Source organism: Anser anser, assembly GCF_964211835.1.
Source record: "Anser anser genome assembly, chromosome: 19".
NCBI classification, from domain to species: domain Eukaryota; kingdom Metazoa; phylum Chordata; class Aves; order Anseriformes; family Anatidae; genus Anser; species Anser anser.
Genome location: NC_139740.1, coordinates 14,256,922 through 14,273,912, shown reverse-complemented (window position 1 = coordinate 14,273,912; position 16,991 = coordinate 14,256,922). Strand labels below are relative to the sequence as shown.

Sequence of the window (16,991 nt, the reverse complement as noted above, 5' to 3'; positions counted from 1 at the left end):
GAATACCAGGGACGCCCTCCTGCCCTGCCACTGCTCTGACAGCCTTCGAACCCTCCTTTTGTTGCAGAGAAGCACGCACAAGGCTGTCTCTCCTCTTGCTGCGTGAGCTACACTAACTTTTGTTGCATCTGTTAACCCGGTCGGTGCCTGTCAGCGTGTCACACACGAGCAAATCCGCAGCACTGCATAAGGAACCCGCTGCTTCCACTGCGCCGTTTGTGCTAGCGCACATCACACAACTGTGGAGGAAGGTGAACTCAGCTGGGGATTAAAACCAACAGAGAGCCACGGCAGATTCAGCCAACAAATACAGAAGAGGAGGTGAATTCAGAGCACTTGCTGTGGGCTCTCAGTGGATCGCTGCAGACCTTATTTAGAGGCCGGATAGCCAATGGCTACTGCAGCGCTGGAAACCCTACCAGCACTTTTACGAGGGGGAAATGGAGCTTATGCAATTACTTTGCAGACATGTGGTGAACGGTTACTACTGAAAATAGTTCAGACCTCAAAGACATCCTTTCCCGAGCTGGCCACGCCGATTTCCAGGCACGCAGCAGAGCTGTTTTTGCAGCTCCCCCACCCACAAGCACGCAGTGCTTACCTTATAGAACACATCAGGCACATACTGCTCGCTGCTGGACTCCTTAGCGTAGCCCAGCTCCGGTGCATCTCGGCAGGGCAGCAGACACTCATCCCGAACCAGCGCCATGCACTGGTTGGAGACCTGGTACCCCTCGAAGTGAACCTGGTTGTCGGGACCACCTGCAAGAGAAGAGCCCGGGTCAGAGCTACACAGGAGAGAGATTCACCTGGCGTAGCTCAGAGAGGCACGGCTCAAAGGGCACTGTAAGACACAGAGGTCCTTCCAGCAGCGAAGAACGGTGAGAAGACAGTGCCTGTGCTGCTGCACAGGGAGCGTTTCTAGTCAAGAGTCCCCCTCCAAGGTCTCCATTTAGTTAGCAACGTGCACTTCTCAGCACTATTTTCACACCTAGCCTAATGGGGCAGAGTCCTGGAGTGACAGCGAGAGCACTTTGCCAGGAGCTTAAACGAAGCCAAGCTGCCCTTTCGGAAGGCTCCCGACAGCGTCCACCCCAGCACCCCGCAGGTATCCTCTCTCTTCCAAAACATAAACCAGGCACAAATCTCCTGCAAGCCTGTTTTATTTCCAGCGTACCACGAGCTGCGGATTCAGGGTTTGTCACCTAGTAATGTCAGGCATAAGAAGAAAAAGCGTTTTCTCAGCCCATAATGGATGGCTCGGTGGAAATCTGACATGGAAAGTGGAAATTAAGACCCTGGCTCACTGATAGATCACATGTTTGGCGCTTTAATTTGGATAATGTAAGCAACATCGGGTCGTATGTCATTAGAATACAACTGGAAAGAGAAGATACAGACAGATGGTAGGAAAACATTACTATTTCCAAACCTAGGAATTCAGGAGGGGAGAGGAATTAATCCATGTAGAGGATTTAAAGGCAAAGTTGATGCAAACTATCCAATTATATTTATACTGCACAAAAGGAAGGAATCAAGTGTTTAAATAGAAACCTGATGGGCTGATATAACAGAAGAGAATGAAATTATCTGGAACAGAAAAGAGGAAATATTCGTTTTCTTCCCTTTGATCTCTAACCTCAATCACTCACTGCTCCAGAACAAACACTCCTAGAAATTAAACATAGACCAAGACATGGGGGAAGGCCTAAACAAAGCTAGCCATCATTTTCTCAGTCAAACACCCTTGTTTAAAATTTAAAAAAATAAAATTAAATTAAAAAGAGTGAGCGAGACGCACATTTATTTATAATGAAAGATTGATGTGTTTAGCACTCTGGAATGCAGGGGCAGCTGTCTGATTGCACGAGCTTGTTAACTGAAAGAGAGCGTTTTTGCTGAAAAACGCTCCAACAACACTTACAAAACCTGGGCTCAGAAAGGCAGCACAATATCACACTTTCAGTTTTTATATTGGATGCTATTTGGAAGTCATGTTTTTTGTTGTTTTTTTTTTTTTTTTCATTGTGCTAAATAGACCCAGAACCCAGCGTATCTGCTCCAGGGAAATTTTAAATGAATACACGTGTCATCCCATGAAGAACAGCAGATTGAACTCCTAATGCTACAACTCTCCCAGCATGTGCCAGCATCGCCCCTCGCGGCCCAGGCAGCACAAACTATTCCACAGTGCCTCTGGAGACTTGCTGTGCAAATGGCTAAAATCAGAGGTGACAAAGCAAAGCATTGTGCGGGCTTCTCTGTTTTATTCAGGCAAACAAAAAAGGCTTCCATGCACGGCAGAGCAGAGAATCCTCCGTGAGGGTTTCCCTGACAGCAGCACAAGGGAGATAAAGGACCCTCCTTTATGCCGAACCAGCCAGAGTAACTTTCAGGATCTGGATCGCCGTGGTTCTGCGCTGCCGCTTTCAGGAAACAGAATTTGGAACTTAAAGATTTGAAACAGAAAAGCAATCTACAGCTACTCCCCTGGCTGCAGGCAAAAAATACTTTCTGTATCAGAGAGGTGGGTGCTCCAGGTATGAGCATCAACTAAATTTCCTGCAGGGGACAGGGTAAATAGTTGAAGAGGAGACTTCACAAGGAACAGAACAAAAAAAAAAGCATTTTACTTGATGGAACAAGGCAAAACCCTCATTAAATAGGACAGATGGGGACCAGGACGTTCAACTTCCTCTAGCAGAGCTGCGTATTCTCCTTCTATTAACAAAAGATAATTCGAGTGTAATCAAGAGACCCGGGCGAGCTGAGGCCGGTTTATACCTGTAGCCACAACTGTGACAAACTTGGATCCAAAATGACCATCTGGAGAAAGGCGACAGATGTTGGGCTGCTGGTTCTGAAAGTTTCCAGCTGTGATGCACTCTTCTGCACTCAGATAATACGTGTCCTGAGGGAAGAGCAGAAATGTCAATAGAAAGGACAACACGATGTAGCCGAGACCTATTTCCCTGGTCTGCGGCCAAAGAAAACTACCAACACCCCAGTAAAACGTGCTTTCGTAGAAAGCTGCTGCAGAGACCGGGAAAAGAATGTGACTTATCAGCCCTCCAGCCCTGAGCGTGGCTTTCGCCAGAAGGACTGTCCCGCTTTCAGTTCCCCCCACCTTCACACACTCGCTTTGTTACAGGGTTTCGTCTTCTAAAGGGACGCCGCCAATTTTAGAATTACAGGAAACTGCGAGGAGGTCAAAGCCCGAGCACCCAAACCACGCACCTCGCAAAGCCCAGCCCACAGGAACATCCTCTTACTGAATCACTTTTGCTCGCTGAACTTGCATCTCACACAAACCCATTCTCTCCACTCTACTAACTTTTCTTAAACCACGAGCACAATTTTCTTAAAAGCAGAGTGGGTGAAGGGCTGCAGGCAGCTTTGCCTGCTATCCAAACAGCTTCAAGCCCCCTAACAGTGCTCTTGGAGCTCCAGCTCCTTCTCCTTCGACAGCTTCTAAAAATTCACATTTCACAAAAATTCCGGTCCCAGTGTCACCTCCAGCCCTGTGCTGCCCTGGCTCGCTCAGTGCCCCGTTTGGCAGAATCAGCATTTAGGTGATTACACAAACCCTCGGTATCAGCAGCAGCAACTGGGGACACACTTGAGTCTCACCTTGTTCCTGCTGTATCGAACAGTCCCTTTCCGTGTGTCTTCAGAGACCAGATCAGTAAATATCCAGCCAACCTATAAAGCAGTGTTATGGAGAAAGTTGCTTTAAGAAAAAAAAAAAAAAAGAAGAAAAACCCCAAACCCACAGAAGAGAGCTTATACATTTTCTCCTAGCAGGACAAGATGTTCTTGGCTCCTCGCACAGCCCTGCGAGGGCCTGCTGCATGCTGCCTGAAGGAAATGGCTCTCCCAGCTGTGCCGGGCTCATTTGAATACGATTTCCAGGAGCAGCATGCCAGCTGGCCGGCCGGGGGCACCTGCAGCTTTATGTTTCACTATGGAATATTTTTTCATGGAAAGATCTGGAGGCTGCAAGAGGCCTCTCAGCCGCTACTCCTCCCACCCACAGCAAAAAGCATTTCCTATTGAGCATTCAGAGCAAAGCGGCATCCGAAGCGCCAGCAGATGACAAAGCAGCTCACATGATCTCATTTTGAAGCTCGCAGTCACTAGCTAAGATAAAGCTCGTGTGCTCCCACTGGAGTATGATTCATTCCAAATCAGTCTGCTCCGTTCCAAAAAACACATTCCTGCTTTTTGCATTGTTTGCACATATGAGCAGAGATGTGTACACACACACACACACACACCGCTGCATGAACCCTTCTCCACACACGTGCTAAAAACAGCTCTCATCAGCCTCCTCGTGACCAGCTCCCGGAGCATTAACCCTTCAGAGGGAGAACTGCTGATTCAGGTTCCTAGCGGAGCCCAGAGAGACAAAAATCTGCAACCGGCAGTCAGCTGCACGTTAAATCACTCTGATGAAAAATGTCTGATGTGAGAAGCAAAGGGAAAGCGTGGAAATAAATAACACACACAGAAGCTTTGCTCCAGACACTGGCAAAAGGCTGAAGATCTTATCTTCGGAGAACAAAAGATCTCACCACAGATGTTTATAGTCTACTGTACGGAGTCTTTTCTGATTTGTGTTTTCTCTAGCAAGTCAATTCTTGTTTGTGTACGTCTCATTCCTGGCATTCACATGATACCAAAAGATTTCCCAAACCAGAAAAACATCAGTACAGGTTTGAGAGATGTCAGCAAACCGAGATCCCAGCGCCCATACATCCTGATTGGGCTACTGACAGGCTGTGGGCACAAGGAGAAGGGAGGAATGAGGCTCAGCTGCTGGGGGAGCTGCACCTCTAATCGAGGTACAAATCAACTCCCCACCGCCTGCCTGAGCAGCAACACGAGGCGGGACCCGCAGACGGGAACCAAAATCAAGCAGGAGCCTCTGCTCCTGGAAGTGGAGCACAGATTCTGTCAAAAGGAAGAACAAACTCAGAAGGCAACTTCAGCTACATCTGTGCCCAATTAGCACTCCTTGGGAAGATGCTACCAGGAATGGCTCCTATCAGAGGAGAAATAAAGGGAAAATTGTGTTTCTATTTCTTTGCTATTCCCTTTGATGTCATTCATGACAGAGGACTGCTGACTGCAGCTGAACAGCTCTGTTGTACGCTCATGCTCAGTAAAATGCTCTTTTATTTTTTTTTAATACCCGAAAGCATACGAGCTACTGACACTTATGCTAGATTTCAAATGTGCCCAAACGATCTCGAATAACCCTGTGGAGCTGAAGAGAACTGCCAGCGACTTTCTTCATATGCAAAAACGTGTGACACCCAACAGCATCCTAACCTTTCTCAGTCCAAGCTTGGCAGCAATCTCATCCACAACCTCTGCTTTTGGATCTTCCAGGATCTCCAGGCTGTTCTGTGTACCAATCTGCAGAAAAAAAAATAAATTCTTGCTAGTAAAACAGAACAGGAAAAGCCACAGCACCCTTAGCCATCACCAGGAGTGAGGCAGAGGGTGGAAGCAGGGTTACGGGTTTTCCCTTCAGCACTAGCACTGACTTTCACCCCAGAGACCTCCTTTATTCACAGACCCATCCTGCAGGAGCTCTTCAGATAAGTCTGCAAACGGTGCTGGGGTTTATGAATGAAAGACCCTTGCTCAGCACTTCCAAACAGGCTAGCGCTGTTTCTGAGCACTTTGGAAAAGGCGAGAGATTATATAATGTTCCAAAGCTCTGTTCAACCTGCCAGTTCTGTACTCCTGCTTTGTTTGTTTGAGTCTTTGAGCCGCACCGAGGCAGAAGTCCAGTGAATCCCAGAGCCCACACCCAGGCCTTCCCCCCACGTTCTGGAAAACACGACTCCATCTGGGTGCGTTTCAGAGGCAAGCTTTCTCGTGTGGGGAGATGCTCTGCCAAGAAGCACAGCAGAGACTGCTTGCCAGGAGAGCAAAAGCTTCCTTGCTTTTACTGTGCGCAACGAAAACATACGAACTTCCAAAGCACGGGCTTAACAGAGATACTGAAACACAGAGGGCATGGCCGTGCTGGTATTTGAAATAAATGGAAGAGTCCGTAAAAGGTTTGCAGTTCTGCTCTCAAACACACAGTCCTGAGGATCCACGTATTGTTTCTACGGACAAATTTTTGCGTTTTACTCTAGCAATCTTGCAGAAACCAAGAGGAAGAAAACACACAATCCACAGAATCCCCACCACAATACATTCACATACCGAGGGTCTGCACCTCCTAAAGTGACTCTGCTCAGCAGAGAAGAAGCCAATAGGCAAGCTCAGACTCAAACCAAGCCCTGAGTTATGGGCAGAGCAGCTTTTCACGTTTGCCAGCTCCATTTTCAGCTCCGTAACTCCGAGTTCAGCTTTCTGGCTTGCTGCGAGGCCAGGCACCGGGGGACCAGCTCTCGCTGGAGCCCGCGGGACGGGCTTGGCGGATCCTGAGCGCGGCGCCGCGCGGTGCCTTGCACCATCTAGCGGGGACTCGCGGCCGCTCCTGCCCGCCCCGGAGCCGGGAGCAGACAGCTCCGAGGTCTCCAATCCTATCCTCCACCCCTCAATCAAAGTGGCAGACTTTATTTGTCTAATTAAGCTGCTTTAAGTATTCCCGGACAGCTGATAAGAAATCAAAGCAAGGGCCAACAATTTTTTTTTTTCCTATTGTAGAATTTGTTTTAAGGACTGTTCCGTACCATAACCTTGGAAACCCAGTAATCAAGGAAAACATAACAAGTGAAACCCACTGTTTTCACGTCTCCCGAGCTTTAAATCATCTGACCACAGAGTAACGTAAAAGAAAATATAAGAGTAATAAAAAGCTAATCTGGGTTTTAAAACTCTTTCAGAGGCAATAACCAACAGTGACGACAGCGCACAGCAAGACGTAAATCACAACATCTTTTTCACGGGACTGTTTTCCTTACGGAGCTGCAGTTGGAAATAACTCAAGAGGTTTCCCAAACAGAAAAGTGTTTCTGTGTTCCCCGATTATGAGTCAACAGTGAGGCCAGGGCACACGGCTTGTATTACCTGCGGGGGTTCGTAGATGGCAGCAACCTCCGCCCGGATCCCCAGAGGGATGTCTTTGTGCTCTGTGTACCGGCCATACAAATACCCAAGATGTTGGTTTCCTGTCTTCCTCCAGAAGTCTAGGAAGCGATCTGCAATTGTGTGGTTCTCAAACATGATGTTGTCAACGTGCCTGTATTTCTGTTTGACAAAGTCCAAGCGTCAGGCCATCCTCAACTAGGTCGGGTTCCTTTGCCCACCGCCAAACCCTTCCCCCGAAGCCCCCAGCAGCCTAGGATGCTCGCCAACCCTCACAGCTGAACCCTGCCACCGCAGGAGCAGGGAACGCCGGCTCCCTCCCCGTCCCGCACCACTCTGCTTCAGCTTCCCCGTCCAGCACCACCCCCTGCCCAACACGCAGAACTCAGCGCAGGCTGGGCTGTGCGGAAGCGCTGCGCATCCCCCGAACCCCCTGAGCTTGGCGTCTTTACTCGGGCCCTTATCCCACGAGCTTTTGCAGCTAGAAGGGACAGGGAAATTTGAGAGGAAACAAGAAGAAGCAGCGGGTGGGCCTTTGGATCCCATGAGGAAAGAGAGTGGAGATTCTTTGCTAGTGGTGCCAGCTCAGATGTCCTTCCCATCAAGAGGAAACTGCTGAACCAGATAGATTCTGGAGTCCTTTTCTGCAAGGACTGAAGACCTTAACAGCCATTTCCCCAACAACTGCCAATACGCAAAGGCTTCCCGCTCCAAGTTGGCTGTTCTTGAAGTCATCTCTCCAAAAATAAAAGTCAAGACTCTTCCCAGCTTTAAGCTCAAGGGCCCCTGCAAGCACTGTCTCACCTGCCTATTGAGAGTGATGGCACTTGGCTGACACTTCGTACAAATGCCTTCTGGCCAAGGAGGGTGCCCTTCACAGCCCGATTTGATCTTGCAGCTGATGTTTTCCAGGGCAACAAATTTCCCCCTGCAAGAAGGAGAAGAGAAGGCTGCTGTTACCCACGGTAAATGCTTCTGGGTCTCAAAAAAAAAAAAAAAAAGGCAAAAAATCATTGAGGAAGCAGGACAGAGGAGACACGGTGACACCGACGTTTTGCATCTTCTGAGGATCTCAAAGCGCCCCTGCAAACTCCTTGGGGATGCAGGAATTCTGCAAGTCCCCAGGTAACCTCTGCTGCCCACTTAGTGAGGCAGGTCAAGAGGCCGACACGTGCTCCCCAGCCCACCTCCTAATCAGGTACTCAAGCAAGAGAAGACAAAGAAAACTCATGGGATCCAGCTTAAATAATTGATGCAGCGCACGGCAAGTAATAGATTATATTGCTAGGGCAAATTAAAGCTCCTTTCATGTGCGCAAAGCTTCCTGTAAAGGGAAGTTCCTTTCAAATCAAAGTATTATGGGCTTGAGCTACATCTCATGAAAACATTAAAAAATTCCCAACAGCATTTAGGAATGGGAGGGAGAAGGTTACATCCCCACATAATTTATTTAAAGGAGCTGCATTTCAGAAAAGGGTGGGTTCGCCAATATCACCAAAGGAGACTTCAGATCCTTCACAGAACACGTGTGCCACACTGAGGCATCAGAGGCTGAAACAAATACTTGTTTCTGTGCCTCCTCTTTGTTCAGTGCTTCACCACAGCATCCTCAACCCCATTAAGAGGCAGGGATGCCTTCTTTTCCCATTAGGAGGTGGTGATCCATGGCACCACAAGAAAGGGTTTCTGAGAGCACGTGGAGCATGGTACATAACAGAATCAGGCCCTGAGGAACGTTAGGCTCGTCCTTCTGCCCTACTCGTATTTGAAGATATGAAAAGTGGTTGGTGAATAAAAGCTCCCCAGCTCCAGCAGTCTCAATGCCTCTCCGCAAGGTTGAGACCCAGGCTTGGAGCTTGGTGTAATTAGGGAACCTCTTACCTTCCATCTGGCCTTCCCTCCCCATCAGTAGTGTTCCTGGAAGCAATTAGTTTGCCACACACACACAAAAAAATCCACAACCAAAAAACTTATTTAAAAGAAGAAAAAAAAAAGTGTTTTCTCCTCAGTTTGACATTCATAAGCTGTGTCCAACATTACTCCAGTGAGAACCGTGTGGGATTTATTTTTTTAAAAAACAAACAAACAAAAAAAAACCCTACAACTATATTCCCTTAAACACTGAGATTTTCTTACTTGTCTGCCCCTCCGGTCAGCTTCCTGATGTAGGCATGGAACGACATATGCTTCACAGGAGGTTCCAGATGGTTTAAATAATCCTCATCAAAAGGCTGCCAAAAACACCACACAAAGAAAAGCCAGGTCAGACACCTGTCTGATAATACATTGATCGCTAAACAAATGGATGTTCTAGATTCAGCCCCACCGGCTCTCAATGTGGAAACAATCAAGAAAATTTAGGCTCTTTTTCAAGGCAGCTACTACTGTGACAGGAACAGTGGGACTTTACAACAGCGAGTTTTATTATCGCCTCCTACTTTTATAACAGATTGGCTCCACAAATCAAGAGTGAGCCTCAAAGGCAAAACGTTTTTTCCTTTCAATATGTAACAACAAACAAAAAGCCCAGCTGCTCAAATAAGGCCAAAGAACTTCCAGAGCACACGGCAGGGAAGCAGGGGAACAGCCATCCTGGCTCGCAGAGGCTTTTCAGGGATCACCGCTTCGTGCCATAAATTACACAGCTTAGCACGTTTGTAGGCGTCGCTGAAGCTGCCTTCAACCTGAATAATGTGTGGTTAAACTGGGAAGTGCTGGGCTGCGTGAAGAGAGGGGCTGAAACAAGAAGACCCAGGCGAGAGCGAAGAGGGAGGAAAATTGGAGCTCCGCTAAAGCACCTTCTGTTAAAACCATTACCGCAGAAAAACAGAGCGTTAACCAGGACAGACCCAGGGTCACGAAGGCCTGGAGCTTCAGCTGTCCTGGACGTGAGCCGGCACCTTTGCCTGCGCACGGCGGGACTCTGACTCAGAGCTGCCATCTCCGTGTGGGCAGCGCCATGAGGAAAAGCGTTCAGACTGAGAGCTGCGGGTGACACGCTCCCGCGCGCCTTTCTGGGGGACCTTCTCGGGGCTCTTACCTCTAGCGGTACACAATGCACGCATTTACCCAGGGGGCCGTGGCGACACCTACGCAAAGAGGAACAGAATTAGCACAAGTCTCGTCTGAGAATGGAAAAGTTACTCTGCGTGACCTCCACAGTTTAACAGCTCCGGCGTAGAAGCTCAGTAAAATCCCATTACCCTGGGCAACCCCCCCCACCTATTAAGGGACATTACGGAGCGGTCATCACAAAATAATTTCGTGCAAGGAGACAGCAATAGCTTGAGTTTAAATGTGAGAGTCCCAGGTCAAGATCAAACCCTCCCGCGGTCTGTGCCACTGGCAAACAACTCTGCTCTGAACAGCCACGTGAACCAAGGGCAGATCACAGCTTCTCAAGTTTTACAACCCCACGTTGAGGTTGTATTTCAATTCAAAGCATTTTAAAGGCGTGTCACAGGGCCGGCCTGTGTAAATTCAACAAAAAGGCAACCAAAACATTCATCCTTTATCAGTCACTGAGGATGGTCTGGAACAAACAGAGGAGCATGTGCTTATCGGGCAGATAAAGACCTGCTGGGTGAAGTTACAAAACAGCGGGGAAAACATCTCCTCCTGAGGCGATCAATTTAAAACCAAAAAAAAAAAAACAACCACCAAACAGCCACCATGAAACCGTGCACCTCTGCCCCAGCACTCGGAACAGGTCAGTGCTAGTTTTCCAAAGAAGGCCTCTAGAGAGCAGTATGGATGTTGGCTCTTCTGAAGACGAAATGGATGGGATCCAGTTGCAGCGTTGCTTTTAACAAAGTACTGTGGCAGATAATGTACATAAAGGACCACTAAAGGCTGCTAATGCACTGCGCCGAACGCCAGCATCCCTTCACGTTTAGATTGATATGCACTCACAAATACAGGAACAAGCCCAGACACACGCTTTTTATCATAAATATCCGCCACTGGGCTTTGGCTCCCTGCTAAGAACAATACCTTCACTTATTCTTTTGAAAAATGTGGTCAAGTTAAAGACGATGTTTTTGCCACGGAGTGGTGGGTTTCGCCTTTATTGTTTCAATAACGCGACGTTTCCCTCATTTATCATCAGCCTGAAAAGGTTAGATAGGATTTTCCCCGTAAAGGCTACGTCCCTCCAAACTCCCTTGCTGCTGCAGCACCAAAGATAAACCATATGGAAGACGACACAATGGGGCAGGGTGAGCTCTTCTGTCTTAGAAAGAATTCCTGGTTGCCTTTAAAATTTTTACGCAAGCCCTTTCAGGAGCTGCTTTGCAGAGGGGCCTAGCCCCAAGCCAACAACCAGTACAGCCGTCAGGCCAGGAGCCAACTGAGACGTTGTTAACAATGAGCCACAAAAAACAACCATGCAGACAGAGGACATTTTAGCAGCATCGGTGCAGATTTATGGGGGTATTAAGTCACCATTGTATTATTGCTTGCACAAAAATACAAGCTGCTTTGTTTATCTAAGCCTCTCGCAGCGAAGTTTTGGCAAAGTTACACTTTGCTGCGTTTCTGCGAGCAAAATGGACTCCCCGGTTTCACGGAAAGGTTAAGAAAGGCACGTGACGGAAAGGAAGCCAAAAACTAAGAGGAGGCAGGGACCCGAGTCCAAATTCCACATCTCTGACACTGGATGAGGCTTCCACTCATTCCCCTCACTTCTTTAGCTTTTCCTTTATAGGGAGTGGCTGGGTGTGAAGACACAGAAGGGCTCCCGCTCGGGACACCCTTGGCGACGTGCCTCACGCACAGCTCAGCGCTGCGCGGGGCCGCCTCGGCTGCCCCAGCAGGGAGAGGTGCGGGGCAGCCGGGGAAGGCACGAGAGCTCCGAGCTCTGCTCTGGCAGAGGAGCCGCCGGCGATTCACAAACCAAACCCAGCCTCGATGCTTTATCGCCTCTCACGCGAGGTGGGGACCTGGCCCTGCTGCTCCACACGCCTGTCACCTCGGGACCAGCTAGCGGGGAGCCGCATGTTGGGACCAGATGGGACAGAAGCTACCAGGGCCTTGCGAAGCAGCGTGCCACACACGCAGCACGAGCCGGCGCTTCCCCACGGCACCAGCTGCCAGGACATCCCGGGGAAGAATTCAAAGTATTCCTTTTAATCTGGAGCTCCAAATGTTTCGAGAGCACAAAATATACGATCGCAAGTCCCCTAACAGGGGCCACCTTGATCAAAACAATAGATGCTCTGAATGAGTCCTTCCTGGCAAAGACCCTGGAGTTTTGGTATCTGCTTCCTTCCTCAGCTCGCCAGAGCCTCAGTTTAACCTTGCAGGACAATGGCGAGAGCTGTTTTCCCTTGCGAACGTTTCAAAGGCAGCGAGGGATAAAGCAACGGCTCGGGCGGCAGTTCCCAGAGCGCGCTTCCTGGCGAGATGTCACTGCCTGGGGAGGCGCAGATGCGCCGGCAGCAAAGCAGCCCGCAGTACTTACAGCTGCTGGTCTCGATTTCGGTAAATCTTCCCGTCCTGTTTGATCAGATACTGGTCGATGTCATCTTCCACCACCTGGGGGGCCCCCACAGGCCGCGGGCTTTGCGAGACAGAGGTGTCCATGGTCTCTGAGGAAGAGCCCGCTGGGCTTGAGGGGTAGAGAAACAGCATATCGCCATGCCTGTGGGTGCGCAAGAACAACACGCGGGCGTCAGTCAGGCACAGGCTTTGCCTCCAACCAGACTGGGGTGGGAACCCAGGCGAGAAGCCACGCGCTGTGCTCTGGCAGCTGGAAAGGCTCACGCTCCGCCCTCTCCACCATCCCCTTTCACCAGGGACTGAGCTACGCCAGATCTTCACCCTGACCACCTGCAGGAATCGGCCCCTTTGCGCTACGCAGCGCGGGAAACGCTGCGTGCTTGGCTTGCTGCACGTTGCAAACCACATCCGTGTCCACGCACAGCCTCAGTGCCTGCTTCTGGGCAGCAAAGCCCCCGAACCACGGAGCAGCGCGTGACTTATCGCGGGCTGCAGACTAGCAAATGTGGCTCTCCTAAGCCCTTCCATGAGCTACCTTTCTCCCGCTTCAGGCATTTGCACAACGACAACTTTCCATCGGCAAAGGCCAAGAGAAAAGGACGAAGGAAAAAGTGGAAGGAGCCCACGGAGAGAGGCAACAGCTCCACCAGGGAAAGGGGCTAACGTGGATCCTGCGCACGTCATCACAGCCCTCCCAGGGCAGCTGCCAGTGCTGCCACGCTCAAGTGAGAAGCTGCACACGGCAGTAACAGCTCTGATATTTTAAGTCGGTTTAACATCGTTCTTGATATTAACAGAACAAAGGCATTCCCAACCAAACACAAGGGGCGTGCACCACGTGGCACCTCCGACCTCCCTAGGGACCTGGCTATGACAGGAGCAGAACGGGAACCCTGGCTTCTGCGCAGGGGGTTATCAGACCGGCACTGAGGCAGGAAAAAAAAAAAACCAAAGCGTAGCGTGAGCGAGGGCAGGGACGAGGGAGCTCGCTGCGGACTGCGAAAGAGCAAACAGGAGGCCTGGTGCTGCCTCCCCACCAGCAAGCAGAAGGCAAGAAGAGAGCTAAGAAACGGCTGCCACGGCCCAACGCCTCGTCAGTTTGCTCACCCCCCGTCTCTGCACGTCAGCCAAGCTCGCCTCTTCGAGTAGCTGCTGAGCGACTTCTGAAAGCTGAGGCCTGCTGTAAGGTGATAGCGCCTGCTGCTGCCCAGCTCGGGGGGGGGGGGAGTTCAGACAGGCTGAGAGCAGAGGCACCCTGTTGTACAAAGCTCCCCCTTCACCCCCAGCACTCCCTGTCAGGACTCACTTGATTTTCAGTAAGTTGAGGGATTTGTTTTGTGATGCTGTGATCTCTCCTGTCCTGTTTCTATTGGTGTAGACAGAAAACCCATTATTCCTGAAACCAAATTCTTTTGCAACCTGAAAGAGAAAGAATGGCAAAGTTTAAGATACCTCGCACCCCAGGTCAGATGCTGAAAGCTGCTCAGAGCAAGCGCTAAGTCCGGGGAACTTCTATTGCAAAAGCTTAGCTGAATTCATCCTCATTGCTGAAGAGCACAGGGAAACTGAGAAAAACAGAAACACTTTGTAACACAAGCAATTCGTCAAAAAAGCAACTTAAACAGAAAGTGTATCTCGCTCCTACGACGTGAATACAGTGTAATACCTAAATCTGGGCAAGCGCTGTAACAACCTGGGGGGAGCCATCCTCTCTGTCACCCCAGTGCTCTCACTCCAGCCTTGCCAGCACGCACCGCACTCTGCTCTCGTCTTCCTACGACCAGGATTTCCTGGCCCAGACCTTTGTCTCCGATGAGATGGCAGACTTCACCGGCGCTTTTGGACGAGACAAATCTCACAGCACTTTAACAAAAGGCTCCAGCTCCCAGCTCGACACTAACCACGGCGTACCTGAGAGCTTACACTTTTATTATCCAATAGGGCGTGCTCCAAAAGACAAAGAACCACGATCAAGGAGCCCCTCAGTTTGAAATGTGCCTTTCTGCACACTTCAACAATGTCAGGAAAGCTGTACAGCAAGAGGACAGCGGGCTCCGGGACTAAAGCTCTGCCAAAGATTAGCAAATGTTGCCCTGCGAGGAAAGCTGCACTCGCAGAAGGACCCACCCGAGCCACCCTCCCACCGCCAGAATGTGTCTGTGAGTTTCCCTGCAGCCATCCAGGAGGAGATCCGAGCTGACTGCAAGCACGGAAGCAGCAACGTAACGCCTCTTTAACTGCAGCTATCCAGCTAAAAGTGAAATCCACCGTACCGATTCATATTTCAGCGTTAAAATCCACGGCTATTAACGTGCACAGACCTTCTGTGATGAAAGAGAAAAGCTGCGAACCCCGTATCAGGAAAGAAACCCAAGCATTTCTTTTATTCAGCTCTGCGTGAGGATGCACGTCTCCCCGGATCAGCAGACAATTTTAGTGAGGGCCGATGCTTTTGTTCCAACGGTCGCTGCAAGCACAACTGTTCCCTGCTCCCTCCGGTAACAGGAGCCCCTGAAACCGAGCAGCGCGTTCTGCGCAGGTTCCAGAGGATTTGAAAGCACAAAAACTTTCTCCTTGGGTGGGACTGTTCAGAGTGCAGCGGGTATCTCTGACCCAGCCCCAAAAGCCATCAGGATTTTGCTTGGTGAGGAGGGGATGGCTGCTGTGGTCTGGGCCCAAGCGTCAAACAAATCAAGTGACCTAAAAACAGAATGTCTCGGTCTGCTCCCCTTCCTCCTTGCAGGGGGAAAGCTGACCAGGATGGCCCTTCTCTTACGAAGGAAAGAAATCCTCACTTCGGGGTTTCAGGAGGGGAGGAAATGGAGAGCTGCTTGCTCCCAAACAGCAAACCTTACACAGCGAGCAGCTGCGGCAAACCGGAGAGCGAGCTGCGGCCACCTCCCAGCCTGACAGCCCCAACCCTCGCCGTGCTCCTCACGCCTCGGGGTGGAAACCTTCCCCAGAAGGTCCCGGAGGCCCTCAGATCGCTTCACAAACTCGCCTTAATCACCTGCCTGCTCTCTCCAGAACGATAACGGGACCCCAGTGGCACGCAGAACGCACCCGAATGGCACTCAAAGCACAAACCACGCAGCTGAATCGCAACTGGGATCACGCCAAGGAGGCCGACCCCTCGCAGCAGGGTTCGGTTATCAAACAGCCTCCCTGGGCTGCTCTCAGCCTGGGCTCCCCCAGCCGCCGTGCCTCTGGGGGAACACGAAACGCCCATCCCGCCCCAGGAAAGCTCCCACCCCAAGGATCCCAACTGAAAAGCCGATACGTTTCCTTCTTTAAATTGGTTATTTATCCCTCTGGATACACTCCGAGGAATCTAGTTTCAGCTCTATCAATAAAAACAGGTTTTTTTTCCCCGGCCCGGCCGGAATGCGGCGAGGGCTCGGCTACCTTCTTGAGGAACGTGGCCACGGTCTCGCGCTTGGTGGCCGTGATGCGCTTCACCCCTTCTGGCGACTGCACGCGGATGATCTGCGGGGAGAAGAGGACAGCCCCCGTTAGCTGCGGGGACACGGAGCCCGCCCCGTGCTCGCGGCTCGCTCCAGCGCGGTGAATTCCCCCCGCCCGGGCTTCTAACGCCGCTCCCCATCAGAGCGCAACAACGCAGGGAAGTCATTCCGCCCGGGTGGCGCTGCACGGCCAGGGGCTGCACGCCGAAGGATTAATTACCCTCATGGACGAGGTCCAGCGAGAAGCTGGCAGTGGAAAAAAAAACGCTAACGCTGCTTTTTTTTTGGTCAGAGCTCTGCCCTCGGACGCCGAACTGAACTTTCAGAAGAAAGGTGAATCAGAGCTTCTCCGGGAGGGACTCACCCAGCGCCACACACACCGGCCGGACCGGTGCTGACGGGCGCCCGCGAGGTCGTTACGCCTCAGCCCTCGTTAGTGGCATGCAAATTGCACGGCTAACGAAGGGACGCAGAGAGTTAACATCTCATATTGCCTTCTAACGAAGAGACACAAAGCCAGGAAACATTCTGCGTTGTTTTTGGTGAAGCGTTAAGTCGGAAGTGGGGAAAAACGGCAACTTTGGGGGGTAAAAAATGGAAATATAAACAAAAATTGGGCATGGGAGCGGTAAAAAGGGGGAAGCAGCGAACGTAAACACTGCTGTCCTCACGCTCCCTGCTGAAGTTTAAAGTCCGAGGTGGGGAGAAAATGGCAACTTTGGAGGGGAGAAATATAAAAATATAAATAAAAACTGGGCACGGGAGGTGGTAAAAAGGGCCGGGGAAGCAGCGAAAGTAAACACCGGTGTCCTCACGCTCCCTACTGCAGTCTGAAGTCAGAAGTGGGGGGAAAATGGCAACTTTGGAGGGGAGAAATATAAAAATATAAATAAAAACCGGGCACGGAAGGTGGTAAAAAGGGCCGGGGAAGCAGCGAACGTAAACACTGTCTCCCTGGGACCGGGTGAGGGCCCG

At 50.6% G+C, this 16,991-nt stretch overlaps 1 protein-coding gene across 1 annotated transcript in view; it reads right to left on the bottom strand.

The window, feature by feature from the left end:
• The window catches only part of NPLOC4 (NPL4 homolog, ubiquitin recognition factor), a 29,819-nt gene that overhangs the window by 12,347 nt on the left and 481 nt on the right, over window positions 1-16,991 (bottom strand). Inside the window, exons 2-12 of the mRNA XM_083805087.1 lie at window positions 15,958-16,038; window positions 13,859-13,971; window positions 12,515-12,694; window positions 10,094-10,142; window positions 9,190-9,284; window positions 7,858-7,981; window positions 7,036-7,215; window positions 5,335-5,421; window positions 3,631-3,702; window positions 2,785-2,911; window positions 602-762 (exon numbers count right to left, since the gene is read on the bottom strand). Coding sequence (XP_083661213.1) covers window positions 602-762; window positions 2,785-2,911; window positions 3,631-3,702; window positions 5,335-5,421; window positions 7,036-7,215; window positions 7,858-7,981; window positions 9,190-9,284; window positions 10,094-10,142; window positions 12,515-12,694; window positions 13,859-13,971; window positions 15,958-16,038 — 1,269 coding nt within the window. The remainder of the gene's footprint in view (window positions 1-601; window positions 763-2,784; window positions 2,912-3,630; window positions 3,703-5,334; window positions 5,422-7,035; window positions 7,216-7,857; window positions 7,982-9,189; window positions 9,285-10,093; window positions 10,143-12,514; window positions 12,695-13,858; window positions 13,972-15,957; window positions 16,039-16,991) is intronic.